Here is a 16,414-nt window from a genome sequence, read left to right as displayed (position 1 = left end):
TTTTACTTTAATTGAGCAATTTGTCATTCAAGCAAATTATATAACTTACAATTTGGACTTGCAAAAAGGAATTGCGTACTAGTGTGTATTCTGAAGTAAAGGCAAACCGAAAATCTATAATATTTAAAAAGATTCCCATGAAACATTTACGCAAACAATTGCAGAGATATTAATAATTAAAAATCGGATATCAGAAACTATCTATATCAAATAGTGATTTGATATCCCATTTTTAATCATCAATTCAATATGTGATATTACTGTTTTTCACAATTCATGTGGAATATTAACAGAATGCAGTATTTGTTATTGTGTTGAGCAAGTATATATAAATTGATGCGAATAGCATCGCTGATTCAGTCATCATTAAGAATAGTGTAGGATGCAACCACTGGAACGGAGCAGTAAGTAATTTTTTTGTAGTTTTTAAGATAGATGAAAAAAAGACGTATATTTAAAATGTACAAATAAAGTACAGTACAAATAAATACCATTTTCTTTATCTAATTTTTTTCATACGTTTTAAAAAAACGACATTTACATTATTTAAAAATATATATTCAATAATATCTGTTGCGTTTGTTTTAGAGATGCATTCTTCCATAATATTGCTGTTGTTCGCTTTCGGCGCGTTGGTTTGCGGTGACGATGTCGAAGAAATCGAAAATGTACAGTCAGTAGTAATTCCTATCAAAAATGGCCTTCTTGAAATAACCATCATTAAAAGCCTCATCTTTCTTAATCTTACGAAAAATGGTGAGTTATACAGATAACTTTTTATCTCTTTTGTATTATTTTGTTAAGTGAATTTTTCTACTAATTCTTATCAATCTCACAAGTGTATGTTTAATGTTTAATATTTCTCTTTATAAATTGGAACAATTATTTTTTAATTTTTAATTTTTAATTTTTAATTTTTAATTTTTAATTTTTAATTTTTTAATTTTTAATTTTTAATCTTTTAAATTTTGAAAAGCATAATGAAGAAACTATATCAATGAATGCAATATTTCTTCCAGACGGCGAGAACATGATAAACATTCTTCACACTAAGACTTCACCGCAAACTCAAGAGAGTCCCTTTGTGCTTGAACAGAATTGTGGCGGTAATAATAGACTTTGCGTAAAAAGTGCTAATGTTATGCATACTGCCATTTCTGGAAGTAAGGATCACGAGACCATCCACATTACTCGCGTAGCAGATTCCACCGCCGAGCTTGCCGATTGTTACCAATTTACTGAAGGTACGCAATGGTTCGGTGGACCGCAACATCGTTATCAACATTGGCCCATACAACACATGTATTATGAGGAAGAACCGTACCTACCAACGCATCCCACAAACATGGCACTGTCCGAACGTTACTGGTTATCCAGCAAAGGAGTCTCTATCTATGTGAATGAAACAAATCCGCTGTTCCTCGATCAGAATAATTATCGAGACAATTATCTATGCCTCATCGCAAAGAACAAGGCGCCATATCGACATCGTGACAGCGTCCGGCTCAATTATGAACTAGGTGTCTTCCTGGATCCGAAGACTGCTCATCAGTACATGGTTAAAACCCATTTGGGTAAACCGACGGATCGTCCTGACAAAAGGATGATTCAACATCCTATATGGTCCACTTGGGCCAGGTACAAGGCTAACGTAACTGATAAAATTGTGGAGACTTACGCGGACGAGATTATCGCCAATAAATTCCACAACAGTCAAATTGAAATTGATGACAATTGGGAAACTTGTTATGGTTCCGCTGTGTTTAATTTGTTCAAGTTTCCCAACATCACCGCTCTGGTGCAACGATTAAAACAGAAAGGCTTCCGCGTTACTTTATGGATACATCCGTTCATCAATCGAGGCTGCGAACCCACATATTCTATTGCATTGCGCAACAACTATTTTGTCAAAAATCTGGATGGACGCGTTCAGATGTCGTGGTGGCAAGGTGAGGTCACCAGTCGATTTAAAGAAGATATTTCTTAATTAACACTGCAATCCTTTGCTCTTCTCCTTCCGCATCTTTTTAAAATTTCAATTTTAAATGCTAAATAATTTATTTTGATAATTTAGTTCTAAATTGCATCGCAAAATTAATGAAAATGTATTTGATAATGTAAACATCTCAACAAACATTAAGTGACAGTTATACATATAACTGTTAAACACTTAACAATACATCTGTTACATAATGTCAATATAATGATACATAATGTCAATAACATGTTATATTGCATTTACATTGTTAATAAGAATTTATAACAGTTATATAACTGTTGCTTAGTATTTACTGGGGATATTCGAAAAATTCTTCGAATTTCAATCATTTAAATGTGTTACTTTTTTCAGGAGCGGAAGCTGCCACGATCGATTTCACGAATCCAAAAGCAGTAAAGTGGTGGGTGGATCGATTGAAGTTTCTTCAGGAACTTGGCATCGATAGCTTCAAATTCGACGCTGGTGAAGTGTCCTGGTTACCGCAGGTGCCGGCGTTGAACGGTTCGCTTGATATGCAACCGGGAATATTTACGAAGGAATATGCCCAGACGTTAGCCACCAATTTCAATGATTACATCGAAATACGAGTAGGATGGCGCAGCCAGGAATTACCGGTATTCGTTCGCATGATCGACAAAGACACTAGATGGACATGGAACAATGGCCTGCCTACGCTAATCACGACGCTGCTGCAGATGAATCTCAATGGATATGTTTACGTATTGCCAGACATGATCGGTGGTAATGGCTACTTGGACGGTTCGCTTAACGGTACGGAATATCCACCTAAAGAGCTCTTTATCAGATGGCTACAAGCTAACATCTTCATGCCATCATTGCAATATTCCTTCGTGCCATGGGATTATGACAAGGAAGTAAAGAATCTAAAAAATTCTATTTGAAATAGATGAAATGCAATGAGAGATAAAAACATTGTCGAATATAATTTAATTTAACTCTTTTACAAAATATTATTCTGATATAATAATATCTTATCTATATTTTCTCAGACCATTGCCATCTGTAAGAAATATACCGATTTGCATGCTAGTATGACGCCAGAAATTCTAAACGCTATGCAGCAGGCTATCACCAAAGGCACGCCCGTAAATCCACCTATCTGGTGGGTCGACCCGACTAATAAGGAAGCTCATAAAATTAATGACGGTAATTTCATAATATTATACATGTATAATATTCCAAACGTAATAAATAATTTCTCATTTTTCTTCCTTATCTATGAAAATGTATTCATATGTGAAAAAAATAGTAACTTGAGAAAAAGTATGATTTATAAATGTATGATTTATAAATTATACGTAATTAAACTTTACTTTTTAATCGGGTTGCAGAATATCTTCTTGGAGAGACTATACTTGTTGCTCCGGTAATTCAAGAAGGTGCCATCAGTCGCGATATCTATTTTCCTGCGGGAATATGGCTTGATCTAAATCGTGAAACGATCATTAACGGTCCGAAATGGATAAGAAACTATCCTGCTCCTCTAGACACACTTCCGTACTTTAAGAAATATCAGTAATAATACAAAAGAAAAAATTAAAATTTTACATATAAAAATTATTAAATTAAAATTTGACATGTAAAATTTAAAAAATTATTAAATTAAAATTTGACATGTAAAATTTAAAAAATTATTAAATTGAAATTTTACCTACGAAAATTATTTAATTGTTTTTATTTGTAATAATAATTATGTTGTTTTTGCAATACACTTATGTTATTATTATAAATTTGTATATAATATTATATTCTTAACGAATATATTAATATTATCTTATCTATAATATAAAAATGGTAATTAATATATCGTAATAATTTGTTTTATCTGAATTGTTTATATCTGAACTATTTCCTGTGTGTTTTCTTTCATTTTTAAATATTTATCATTTATAGATATACTTTTATAGAAACATAACACAAATATAGATATTAAAAACTTATAAAGATACCGAAAATTCTCTCTCGTAATTAATAATTACTGATAGGATAAATCGCTTATCGTATATCAACTTTATATCAATATATATAATCAATATAATAAAAAGATTAACTGCGCTAACCATTTTAATTTTGCGCAAGCGCAATTTTACGTAATTTAGTGCAATGTTTTTAGTTTTTTCCATTTACATATGTAAATTATATTATTGGCTACTGTGTTTTATATATCTCTTTTGTAATAAATAATATTCATATTTTTTTATAGACAATAGCACTTTCTACATAAGTGAAATTTTGTATTTATGTATTTATTTTATATTATTTGTATGTTTTCAATAAATAGAAGGATAAAATTGTTTGATGCACAAAATGTCTAACAGATTTAATTTTTTTATAGATGAACTAAATAATTCTGGTGCAATGAAATAAAATCATGATATCCTCATCCGAGATTATATTGCTTATCTCGAGAGTTTTCCAAAACATAATAAAGTATTTTTTTTTTATTAAGTACTTTCCGAGAGTTATGATGAGGCTTAAAGAATTTCTTAATTTTACATAAACTATAAAATATTTCATAAAATATTCATTTTTCGATTATTTTATCTCAGTACTTTTATGCTGGAATTAATGAAAGGAATCAATTGATGTAAAAAAACACACACAGTTGTTTTTAAAAAAAAAATATGTAATTTGAATTGATAGTTAGTTATAAGAAGCTATAAGAAGCTATAAGAATATTCAATAAAAAATAACAGGTTTCATTAGAAAAATTCAAGATGACCTTGTCCTAACGACGCCATCCAAGATTAAATCAATGACATCATCTTATGTTCCCCTTCAAACCAAACAACTTTTATTCAAAACATTATTTTGCAGAATCACAAATAAAAAAGTTTTTAGTGATGATAAATTAAAATGGGACACCCTTTATTATATATAATAATATATATAATAATGATTAATATAATTTAGCTATTATAAATCTTAAAAAAGATATTGTAATTCGAAATTACAATTTTCATCTATATTAATTATATGATAAATATTTTATCCTATCAAAAATATTAATCACAAATTTTTTGATATTTACTATCTATTATTTATCTGCTGTTTATCTATAAAAATATGTCCATAATACAATGTGTAACTCGATCACAAGCAGTTATAAAACGAATTGTAACTATATTAATCATCAGTTCTGTCATTAATTAGACAAAATAATATTTAAACTTATTGAGTCTCATCTTATTATAATTTTAATTTTTTTGGCTAAATATATATGTATATATATGTCCGGCAAACATCAAATAACAGTTATATAACTATTATTTGCACTGAAAAAAGGTAAATTATAATTACATAGTAAAAAAGATTATAATTGAGATTTCTATTTTTATAGTTATCATTACTATAATATTAATAATATTAATAATAACCTTGTGCATAGTAATAATGACTTTTAGATATAACTGCTGCTAAAAATAACTATATACAGGGTGTCCTAGACCACCCGTACACCCCTTTTCTTTCAAAAACTAAGCATTTTAGAGAAAAATGTTTCAGACAAAAGTTGTTTGGTTTCGAGGGGGCCATAAGATGGTACCATTGGTTTGACCTTGAAGAGTCATTTGAAGGTCACGTGAAGGTCACTTCAATTTTTTTTAATGGAATACCCTATATATTTTTGCACATTCTTGTAGCTCATCTCGAGAGCTTTCCAAAACACTATAATTAAGTTAGTTTTCATTAAGTACTTTCCGAGTTATGAGGCTTGAAATAATTTCTTAATTTTACGTAAATCATAAAATATCTTGTAAAATATTCATTTTGCGATTATCTTACCTTAATACTTTTATGTACAAAATAATAAGAGGAATCAATTGGTGTAAAAGAAACACAGTTATTTTTAAGAAAAAATATGTAATTGTTAATTACAAATTACATATTTTTTCTTCGAAACAACTATGTGTTTTCTTTACACCAATTGATTCCTCTCATTATTTTGTACATAAAAGTATTAAGGTAAGATAATCGAAAAATGAATATTTTACAAGATATTTTATGATTTACGTAAAATTAAGAAATTATTTCAAGCTTCATAACTCGGAAAGTACTTAATGAAAACTAACTTAATTATAGTGTTTTGGAAAGCTCTCGAGATAAGCTACAAGAATGTGCAAAAATATATAGGGTATTCTATTTAAAAGAATTGAAGTGACCTTCACGTGACCTTCAAATGACTCTTCAAGGTCAAACCAATGGTACCATCTTATGGCCCCCTCGAAACCAAACAACTTTTGTCTGAAACATTTTTCTCTAAAATGCTTAGTTTTTGAAAGAAAAGGGGTGTACGAGTGATCTAGGACACCCTGTATATGATTATAACTATTTTTTTATCAGTATGGTAATTGCGGGGTATATATATACTCGCTCATAGTATTAAACAAAAGCAAATACAAGTATAAGAACTATATTATCTAAAAAACATATAGTATAAAAACTCATAGTACGCGTTTTGCACTTTGCAGTTTGATAATTATTGCATACTGATAATTAAAAATTGGATATCAGATTGGATATCTATGTAATCTACTTAGTGATTTGATATGCGAAGTTTAATCATCGATTCGGTACAGGATTAGGTACTTAATTCATATACAACTGATACACACATCAGTACAATGCAGTGTTTGTTCTCAGGGTATATATAAATCGGTACGAACGGCATCGTTGATTTAATCATCATTGAAATTAGCGTAAGAACGTAACCATTGAAAAAGAACGGTAAGTCATAATAGTTTCTTTGGATCAAAATCAAAATCAAAAAGATAATATAAAATATGAAATATACATATACATATATATATATATATATATATATATATATATATATATATATATATATATATATATATATATATGCAAAGTATTTTTTTAAACTCATCTAAAGTTATTTAAAGTTATTTTGTATATCTCCATCGTCTAACGTTTCTTTAGGTATTTTCTCAAAAGTCATTTGTGTATTACTAAAAAACAAATAATATTTATTCAATAATGTTTATTCAATAATTGGATTAATTTTAGCGATGCGTTTATCGATTATATTGTTGCTATTCACTTTGGGCGCATTAGCTTATGGTGATGATGACAATATAGACCTTTATACCAAAAATGGTTTTCTTCAAGTAAGCATCATTAACAGCACCATAATTCTCAAACTTACAAGATATGGTGAGTCTCACAATGCTATACTCATATAATTCTTGATTTTCTTCGTGTTATTTTATTGATCAACAAAAACAAACTTTTCTTTCTTATCAATCTCACAATCTGTGTGTTATTTGATATTTTTTTCTTATAAATTGGAACTATCTCAGCAAACACAAAGCAATAATTATATAACTGTTAGTTACAATTGCCTATTCAACAATATAAATACAATATTACACATGTAACAAGTATACTGTTGAGTGGGAAATTATACCTAACAGTTATATAACTTACTTGATGTTTGATGGGATTATTAATTATATTATATATTTTTCGGAAATCCTAATCAAGAAGCTAAATCGATGAATGCAATATTTCTTCCAGGTGGCGGCAGAATGATAAATATTCTGCATACAAAGCTTCCATCGCAGTCAAGTCCGTTCGTGCTTGAAAAAAATTGTGGCGGTAATAATAGACTTTGCGTAAAAAGTGCCAATGTTACGTATACCAGCATTAGTACTGACGATCACGAGATCATCTACATCACTCGCGTGGCAGCTCATCCCGCTGCCGAGCTTGTCGATTGTTATCCATTCATCGAGGGTACCCAATGGTTCGGTGGACCGCAACATCGTTATCAACATTGGCCTATACAACACATGTATTATGAGGAAGAGCCGTATTTACCAACGCATCCCACAAACATGGCACTATCCGAGCGTTACTGGTTATCCAGCACAGGAATCTCTATCTATGTGAACGAGACAAGTCCGCTGTTCCTCGATCAGAATAATTATCTAGACAATCATTTATGTCTCATCGCAAAGAACAAGGCGCCATATCGACATCGTGATAGCATCCAGCTCAATTATGAACTAGGTGTCTTCCTGGATCCGAAGACCGCTCATCAGAACATGGTAAAAACTCATTTGGGTAAACCGACGGGTCGTCCTGACGAAAGGATGATTCAACATCCCATATGGTCCACCTGGGCCAGGTACAAGACTAATGTAACTGATAAAATTGTGGAGACTTATGCGGACGAGATTATCGCCAATAAATTCAACAACAGTCAAATTGAAATTGATGACAATTGGGAAACTTGTTATGGTTCCGCTGTGTTTGATCCGATCAAATTTCCCAACGTCACCGCTCTGGTGCAACGATTAAAGCAGAAAGGCTTTCGCGTTACTTTATGGATACATCCGTTCATCAATCGAGGCTGCGAACCCGCATACTCTACTGCATTGCAAAACTCCTTTTTTGTCAAAGATCTGAATAGACGCGTTCAGATGTCGTGGTGGCAAGGTAAATTTGGCAGTCGATTTAACGGACATTTTTTGTTAAACGCTTTCGTGATTCTTTCTCTTCCTTTTCCTTGTAACGTTTCTCTAAAATTTCAATTTTAAATGAATAAGTAATTAATCTTGTAATTTAATTCTAAATACATTATATTAAAATTAAGAAAGCGTATTTGAAATAACATATTGGGAGAATTATTCAAGTTTTAATTATTCGATTGTGCTATTTTTTTTCAGGTGCAAATGCCGCCACAATCGATTTCACGAATCCGAAAGCGGTAAACTGGTGGATAGCACGGTTAAAGCTCCTTCAGAATCTTGGCATCGATAGCTTCAAATTCGATGCTGGTGAAGTGTCCTGGTTACCGCAGGTGCCGGCGTTGAACGGTTCACTTGATATGCAACCGGGTATATTTACGAAGGAATATGCCCAGACGTTAGCCACCAATTTCAATGATTACATCGAAATACGAGTAGGATGGCGTAGCCAGAAATTACCGGTATTCGTCCGCATGATCGACAAAGACAGTAGATGGACGTGGAACAATGGCCTGCCTACGCTAATCACGACGCTGCTGCAGATGAATCTCAATGGATATGTTTACGTATTGCCAGACATGATCGGTGGTAATGGCTACTTGGACGGTTCGCTTAACGGTACGGAATATCCACCTAAAGAGCTCTTTATCAGATGGCTACAAGCTAACGTCTTCATGCCATCATTGCAATATTCCTTCGTGCCATGGGATTATGACAAGGAAGTAAAGAATCTGAAAAATTCTATTTGAAATAGATGAAATGCTATGAGAGATAAAAACATTGTCGAATATAATTTAAATTTTTTACAAAATATTATTCCTGAGCTAATAATACTTATCTATTTTATTAGACCATCGCCATCTGCAGGAAATATACCGATTTGCACGCTAATCATACATCAGATATTGTAAACGCCATGCAACTAGCTATCAACAGAGGCACGCCCGTAAATCCACCTATCTGGTGGATCGATCCAACTGATGAGGAAGCTTACAAAATTAATGACGGTAAGAAAATTGTTCAGAAAGTTGTACTGTATATAGGATATTTCAGATGTAATAAGCCATTTCTTTTCTTTCTTCCTTAAAGGCCAGTCTGAAGGCCATGTTGGCTTCCGACTGGCCTTCTAGCAATCATCTATGAAAATTTATTTACATGGAGAACAGATTGTGGTTTGAAAGATTAAAAAATATAAATGCATGATATATAATTAAACTTTGCTTCTTCGGGTTGCAGAATATCTCCTTGGAGAGACTATACTGGTTGCTCCGGTAACTCAAGAAGGTTTCACTAGACGCGATATTTATCTTCCAGTAGGAACATGGTTCGATCCAAATAAAGGGACAGTCATCAACGGTCCAACATGGCTAAGAGACTATGATGCTCCTCTAGATATACTTCCATATTTTATAAAGAAGAAACATTATTAATAATGAGAATTAAAGTCTCATATAAAGTATTTATTAAGAACTAAAGAGAGAGAATTAAAGTCTCATATAAAATATTTATTTGTATAAATGTATATAAATTGTCTTGCTTTGTACAATCATAGATTTTTTTTCGGAATTTGTATGTTTTCTCTTCATATAATATACAAAAATATTAACCAAATGTTAAGTCAAAAAATAAATTTGCTACCTATTTACCAATAAAGATCGTATCTCTGTGTTAAGTTTTTTAATCACTATATCGTCGGCAGCATAACTTCCGGTTTTTAAGAGGGAATCACGTTCCTCCTTCAGTGCCTGTAGCCGGTCATTGTACTCTTCTGATTTGTCAGACCCGATTTTATAATAATTATAAGAAATCTTGGCATCGTCAGCTATTGTAAATATTCGATTATAATCTTCTTTCGGAGCAAAGATTTGTTTTGGCTTGATCACATCAATTTCTTTTTGAAGTTCCTTCAGCAAAATTTGATCGTTATTCAAAGCTCTTGTATCTACAGATAAAATTTCGGCCAGACTGAAAAATGAGATTTTGTATTTCGAAGTATTATGTCAAAATAAAACATAAATAAAGAAAAACGACTCGATTTCTATTAAATTAAAGAACATTAATTTTATAAATTTACAATTGATTTTTCAAGATATTTAATTTTTGATTATAATGGCAAAATGTCATGAAAAATGATGTTCTTTTTTTATATTTTTGCTTCAATTCTCGATTATGAATTTGTCCAAGATTTTATTATGAATATTTTCAATTAAAATGAGACATCTTATATAAATAAAATTAATTGACACAACATACATACTCCACATTTTTCAGCTCTTCTTTACTGTTCTTGATTTGAACTTTCATGGCTTGTTGATTATCTACTTTCATTTTATGTATCTCACGAACTGCTTTTCCCCACTGTTCTTTAAAAAATGATTTTCCCTTTTGAACATTGTCCAATTTTTCTTCGAGAATTTTTAATTCTTGCAACAAAGACGCTGTTTGATCCGTAGTTAAAGATGCCTTTTGATACATTTGCAATTCATCTGCCTGTTTACTCGTTGACGATTTCAGAGTTTCATTTTCGTACAGTAATATTTCTACTTGCGCCTCTAGAGCAGTTTTCTTCTCTTCTAGTTTGATGATCTACAGCATTATAGATATACAGGATTTATCAAAAGTATATGGAAACCCCGAGATGTTTCGAAAAATACACATTTTCGTGAAAAATATTCCATGCAAAAGTTATAAAAGTTTTAAGTGACACATTATATGTAGTAATATTAGTATAATCTTGAATAGCGTTGTCAATGTCATGTGAAAATTAAATTGAAATTTTTAAATAGAAACCTCCATTTTTTTTATTAGATGTTCTTGTAGCTTATCTCGAGATTTATCAACAAATAAAGTATTTTTTGAATACGTACTCCGAGTTATAAGGCTTGAAGATTACAGTACAGTCAACATTAGCATCATCTAAGACTGTGGAGATCCTACAATCGGATTTATGTTGTGTGTATGTGGGCGCACGTTAGCATGGTGTGAGGAGGGAAGGATCTTATTTCATAATTCTTATAGTATTTAATAAAGGTTTTTGACATCACTATTGAAATCTTGTACACTGCTGATGCCAGCGGTTCTGTAATCTTCAAGCTTCATAACTCGGAAAATACTTAATGAAAAAATACTTTTATAGTGTTTTGAAAAGTTCTTGAGATAAGTTAGAAGAATATGCAAGAAGAATGGAGGTTTCTATTTAAAAATTTTTTATTGATTTTTATGTAACATTGACATGGCTATTCAATGCTAAGATTATGTCAGTATTATTATTAGATAATGTTACTTAAAACTTATAACTTTTGTATGAAACATTTTTCATAAAAATGCACATTTTTCGAAATATTTCGGGATTTTTACATTTTCGATAAACTCTACATATTGTAATTTTGAACATAATCTCAAAAAAAATTTAAACAAAAAAGAAGTAAAAACACACGTCAAACATATAAATATCCAAACCTATATGTAGAAATAAAAGCTTAAAAAATAAAAAATTATTAAGCAACTTTCACAAAGTTAACTCTTCAAAAACAAATATGAAATTTAGAATTAATCATAATTGAAAAATTCTATCGATATCATATAAATTCCATTAGATTTTTATCGCTACTATTAATGTTTGAGATATTTTAATATAATTGAAAATATAATTGACAGAAAAATTCTGGAAAAAGAAGCTTATATATTTGATGCAATACTCTATCGCGTTTCTTAATGATATCTATTTCAATATATAAAACAAATGAGAGATAGAAGAAAAACAGAAGTAAATTATACTTTATAAACCTTTGAAGTAAAATCATTTTGCATCATGTCCATGGAATCCTTAAGTTCTTGTAACTTGGTTTCATATCTCCATTGTAAATCTTCGTTTGCTTTAATTAATCTGGTCTCGTTTTCCAAACTTTTTAATCTGCGCGTTCTTAAATCTTCCGTAGCGTTATTTAAACTGTTGGCTAGTATCTTACATTGCTCGACACTACATGCGAGTTTTGATTCTAGATTCTCTTTCTGTTTCCGCCATTCCTCGCTCAACATGTTCAAATGTCGGTCTTCTTTTCTCTTGAGCTAATATATATATAATATATATAAATTACATTTCATTAAATAAATACCATTATCGTTTTATTATTTACCTCGGCTTTAAACATTTCCTTTTGACGTTCCTTCCACGTTTCAAGTTCATCTACTATTTTATATGCTAAACTGTCATCCAATATTGGTGGGCCTAGATTTTTATCTTTTAAAAAATATATTATTATTTCACTAACAATACAAAAGTATAATTTATTAACATAAAAATTAAACAATGTAATATAAAAACAAATATTTAGAAAAGTTTAGCATTGAGTTTAATATATTTTTTTACCAATAGTTTCTTTCTTTAATATAAAGTGTGGTCCACGATTCTCTAGTTTAAGTACAATATCTATTTCACCAATTTTATATTGATTTGTATCATACATATATAATTTATATTGACATTCAGGCTGAAAAAGATTCCTATTTCAATTTTGAATATTTTATATTATTTTCTCTTTAAATATAACATTAATACTACCTTATCCTGATGAAATAAAGCTTTTACATCAAGCGTTGATAACGATAATGGTTCAGCACTTTCGTTTGTATCATACATACCAATCTTTGGTGGAAAAGATTTTAATAATTGTTTTATTTCGTTTGGCGTAGATATAAAGTGAAATTGGCATCCAATTTCTTGTAATTTAATTTTTTCACCAGGTGAAATTGGCATTGTTGCATGTACCATTGACGTGATATCAGTTTTTGGATGATGAAATCTATGAGAAAAGATTATATATCACATGAAATCTCGAAGGAGATTTTTTTAAACAAAAATATTCAATTGTTAAAAAATCATTTAATTAAACAAACCGAAATTCAATTCGACGTCCACATAATTTTGTAGATGCTAATGTTATTGCCACAAGTGAAATATGTAAACAATAGCAATTGTAAGATCCTACAGATTTAGAATCTTTATTAATGGAGTTGCAAGGTATTGCATTACAGGAGCGTGAATATACAATTTTATCCATTTCATGTTTTAAGCATTGGCAATCATATTGTTCATTTATATTTTTGCTTTCAGTTGCACCAAACAATTTCACTTCATGAGATACATCTTTCATATTAGATTTTCCAAAATCGCCGCTGGGATTTCTGTGAGACTCTATTTCTGGACATTTCTAAAAAAAATTTGATACTTTAAATTTTATATGTAAAGTAATATTCATAATGATATAAAATAATATTTTATAGATATTCATATGAATACATAATCGCTGTAAGATAAGAATTATCGACAAAACGGATAAGTTTCTATTCTACCTGACCGGCATTATTTGTATTTTCTTCATTATGAAATTGAATATAAGATATTATAGGATTACTGGGACTTATTATTGCATCAGGGTCACGCACAATGTCCATTTTACTTCCAATATATTGTAGTTTAAGTTGTAAGTCAAGATAGGATTTTTTATATTGGTTTTCAATAGGTTTTTCTATTGTATCTAGTTTAGTTAGAAAACATCGTTCATGTAAAATAATACTAGCATTTGTAGTACATTTGAGAAATTCTTGCAGATTGTCCACAGGTACTAATGATTGCAAATTAACTAATGATTCGGCTATTATATTATTTTCATGTTTTAAAAATATTAATAAATTTGGCTTTGATTGTAGGTAATGTTTTAATACATTTAAAGAACTTTGTATTCTCACTATCACTTTTTCATGAAAGATACGAGATCTTTCAAATTCTATATTGAATGACTTCAGTTCTATATCATTTTCTAAAATTCGATATAAAAAATGCACAACATCATGATTGTTTAAATGTTCAGGTAATAACAGATGCAAGTTTTCTGTACATGTGGCTGTGATACTCAATAAGAATAATTCACAACAGGTATTTGAAGGGCCCACTTGGATTAATTGTTCATCAGGATGCAAATAAGGTATTATTTCATCATTTTGCAGAATGGCATTATTTTCTGTCATCAAATTGCTTATCTGTGAGATAATACAATTTGATGACAGACATTTGATATGTTTATGCAGCTAATTTTAATTATATGTCATCAATGATTATAATGTTACAATTTTACTATTAATTATATTAAGAAGATATTAATTATATAAAAGTATAACATTATATTTTACCTTTATCATTGAATTTGAATTTGTACTTTTTTGATTTTCAACTCTTAATGTAAGAAGTAATTCAGGTTTCTGTACTTTAAGATCATTCCTTAATCCCAATAACTTGTGCCAATTTGCTTTCGGATTCAAATCTCCATGTTTAGATATTGTATGCGCAGAACGTATACTTAGCAGAACGTATCCGATTCTTTCTTTAGCCTTGTCCTCTTTAAAAGCAAAGCATTCTAATTTTAATGGGGCTTGTCCTGATCGCATTCTACAAATTAAATATAAAATGATATACATTGTATTATATTCAGTCTTAAGATTAATAGTATAACTTTATAAAATAAAATACCTACTTTCTTAATGCAGTTTTATTGGTCTCCCAAATCAAATCAGTCGCATATTGTGGATTTGAACTTGGCTCTATCTTGTCTGTTTCTAGAGAATGTCCATTTAAGGTTCCAATCAATAATGTTGGTTGTGAAACTTGTTCAAAACCCCTTCCTATATTAAATATACACAAAATTTTATATGGTTGTGCAATAATCATAATGATTCATGTATAAAAATCTTTTTGGATTTAAAATCTATTTAAAATTTACATAATTTATTTATAAAAAAATTTATTCATACTTTTTTGTAATATTAATATAAATTGTAATTTCTTTTATAATGTAAATTTTCTTCGTTTTTTAAAGTAGCTTTATTTTTATTATTAATTATAAAAATAAATTTTATAAAAATAACTTTAAAAATACGTTGATTTCAGAAATTGAAATTACTTCTACTACTCAAAATAACTAAACTAAGAGATCTATGTAAAAAGATTTCTTACCTTCTTTAATGCTCAAAATAATTTGCACGTCAGATTCAACCGTCTCTATCATATTTCGTTACGTTTCATAAAATATTGCATATAAAATATAACAAATCTCTCGAGAAATAAATCGCTATATAAATATTTACGCACTCTCCGCAATTCAAATCCGCTGCCATGGATACTGTGCCGCAGCCATAATAAACAGATGGAAAAATATCGAAAAATTTATTAAATATATTTAGAGCCAAATATAATATATAATTTGTCTCTACAAATTATTAATCGAAGTTCCTCTTATAAATTATATAAAATGCTGCTTCTGAAAAAAAATCCAGCGAGGAGGGACAGATATTTGTTAAGGCGCCATTTCATGTTTCCACTCGACGCTCATTTTCAGGGCTGCGTTCGGAAACATCACCCGAGTGAACCAGTGTATCATTTTATCCTTGTTGTTCACCGAATGTTAAACTCGGGTGATATTTCCGAACGCAGCCCAGCATCGAAAGACATCACGTGACTAAAAATAAAGATACCAATTTGTCATTTTTTTTGGTCACGTAATGTCTTTTGAAGCTGAAAACAGAGAGAAGACTGAGCAGAATGGCTGCCTTAAGATTTTAAGACTATGTTTTATGCCTTAGGTCTTTGTCTTAAGTAACGCACAATACTGTGTGTTATGTCTCGAGTCTTATGTATACGCGAACGTTTATTTCTTACAAACGTTCACGTATACATAAGACTCGGGACATAACACACAGTATTGTGCGTTACTTAAGACAAAGACCTAAGGCATAAAACATAGTCTTAAAATTATAAGGCAGCCATTCTGCTCAGGCCCTGAGAGATGTCATGGCCTGCTTTTAGGTGATCCCTGAAAGCGATGCTCCCTCTATGGACATTGGCCCATAT

General features: G+C 30.3%; 3 protein-coding genes across 11 annotated transcripts; 2 read left to right on the top strand and 1 right to left on the bottom strand.

The window, feature by feature from the left end:
- The first annotated feature begins 245 nt into the window (after positions 1-245).
- On the top strand, positions 246-3,683 carry LOC145959499 (alpha-galactosidase MYORG-like). Its single transcript, XM_083078394.1, has 6 exons — positions 246-404; positions 589-756; positions 1,020-1,949; positions 2,351-2,874; positions 3,010-3,166; positions 3,352-3,683. The coding sequence occupies exons 1-6, from the start codon at positions 383-385 to the stop codon at positions 3,537-3,539; spliced, it is 1,989 nt and encodes a 662-aa protein (XP_082934520.1). The 5' UTR covers positions 246-382; the 3' UTR covers positions 3,540-3,683.
- A 2,948-nt stretch (positions 3,684-6,631) lies between these two features.
- LOC145959498 (alpha-galactosidase MYORG-like) lies at positions 6,632-10,488 on the top strand. The gene is made up of 6 exons (XM_083078393.1): positions 6,632-6,745; positions 7,046-7,192; positions 7,556-8,479; positions 8,710-9,233; positions 9,362-9,518; positions 9,748-10,488. Exons 2-6 carry the CDS (start codon positions 7,048-7,050, stop codon positions 9,939-9,941), a joined length of 1,944 nt encoding a protein of 647 aa, XP_082934519.1. The 5' UTR covers positions 6,632-6,745; positions 7,046-7,047; the 3' UTR covers positions 9,942-10,488.
- Positions 6,950-16,039, bottom strand: Rha (protein rha). 9 transcript variants are annotated; one of them, XM_083078384.1, is made up of 13 exons: positions 15,521-16,031; positions 15,042-15,189; positions 14,701-14,956; positions 13,864-14,550; positions 13,408-13,721; positions 13,073-13,313; positions 12,881-13,001; positions 12,648-12,751; positions 12,289-12,579; positions 10,769-11,097; positions 10,158-10,476; positions 8,971-9,908; positions 6,950-8,562 (listed from the first exon to the last, which is right to left on the bottom strand). In XM_083078384.1, exons 1-12 carry the CDS (start codon positions 15,570-15,572, stop codon positions 9,900-9,902), a joined length of 2,871 nt encoding a protein of 956 aa, XP_082934510.1. In that variant the 5' UTR covers positions 15,573-16,031; the 3' UTR covers positions 6,950-8,562; positions 8,971-9,899. The 9 variants fall into 9 exon arrangements, with proteins under 9 accessions (XP_082934510.1, XP_082934512.1, XP_082934509.1 ...); XM_083078386.1 differs by lacking the exons at positions 6,950-8,562; positions 8,971-9,908 and having other exon boundaries at positions 9,996-10,476; positions 15,521-15,565; positions 15,656-16,036; XM_083078383.1 differs by lacking the exons at positions 6,950-8,562; positions 8,971-9,908 and having other exon boundaries at positions 9,996-10,476; positions 15,521-16,033.
- Positions 16,040-16,414: the final 375 nt, after the last annotated feature.

The sequence above is a fragment of the Camponotus vicinus genome, unplaced genomic scaffold, assembly GCF_025532165.1.
Source record: "Camponotus vicinus isolate PSW18456_S1 unplaced genomic scaffold, iyCamVici1.0 SCAF_1, whole genome shotgun sequence".
Taxonomy (NCBI): Eukaryota; Metazoa; Arthropoda; class Insecta; order Hymenoptera; family Formicidae; genus Camponotus; species Camponotus vicinus.
Note: the sequence above shows the minus strand (reverse complement) of the source record. Positions and strands in the feature narration are given on the sequence as shown.

What these genes read in the sequence shown, in the direction of transcription:
- LOC145959498 (XM_083078393.1), top strand. Translation starts at nt 7,048, where the DNA reads ATGCGTTTATCGATTATATTGTTGCTATTCACTTTGGGCGCATTAGCT. An exon ending in TCTCAAACTTACAAGATATG is followed by an intron (nt 7,193 to 7,555) that starts GTGAGTCTCACA and finishes TATTTCTTCCAG; the next exon opens with GTGGCGGCAGAATGATAAAT. An exon ending in AGCTTACAAAATTAATGACG is followed by an intron (nt 9,519 to 9,747) that starts GTAAGAAAATTG and finishes TTCGGGTTGCAG; the next exon opens with AATATCTCCTTGGAGAGACT.
- LOC145959499 (XM_083078394.1), top strand. Translation starts at nt 383, where the DNA reads ATGCAACCACTGGAACGGAGCA. An exon ending in GCAACCACTGGAACGGAGCA is followed by an intron (nt 405 to 588) that starts GTAAGTAATTTT and finishes CGTTTGTTTTAG; the next exon opens with AGATGCATTCTTCCATAATA. An exon ending in CATGGGATTATGACAAGGAA is followed by an intron (nt 2,875 to 3,009) that starts GTAAAGAATCTA and finishes ATATTTTCTCAG; the next exon opens with ACCATTGCCATCTGTAAGAA.
- Rha (XM_083078383.1), bottom strand. Translation starts at nt 15,572, where the DNA reads ATGATAGAGACGGTTGAATCTGACGTGCAAATTATTTTGAGCATTAAA. An exon ending in TTACTTCAAAGGTTTATAAA is followed by an intron (nt 11,098 to 12,288) that starts GTATAATTTACT and finishes ATAATGCTGTAG; the next exon opens with ATCATCAAACTAGAAGAGAA. An exon ending in GAAGAGCTGAAAAATGTGGA is followed by an intron (nt 10,477 to 10,768) that starts GTATGTATGTTG and finishes CTCATTTTTCAG; the next exon opens with TCTGGCCGAAATTTTATCTG.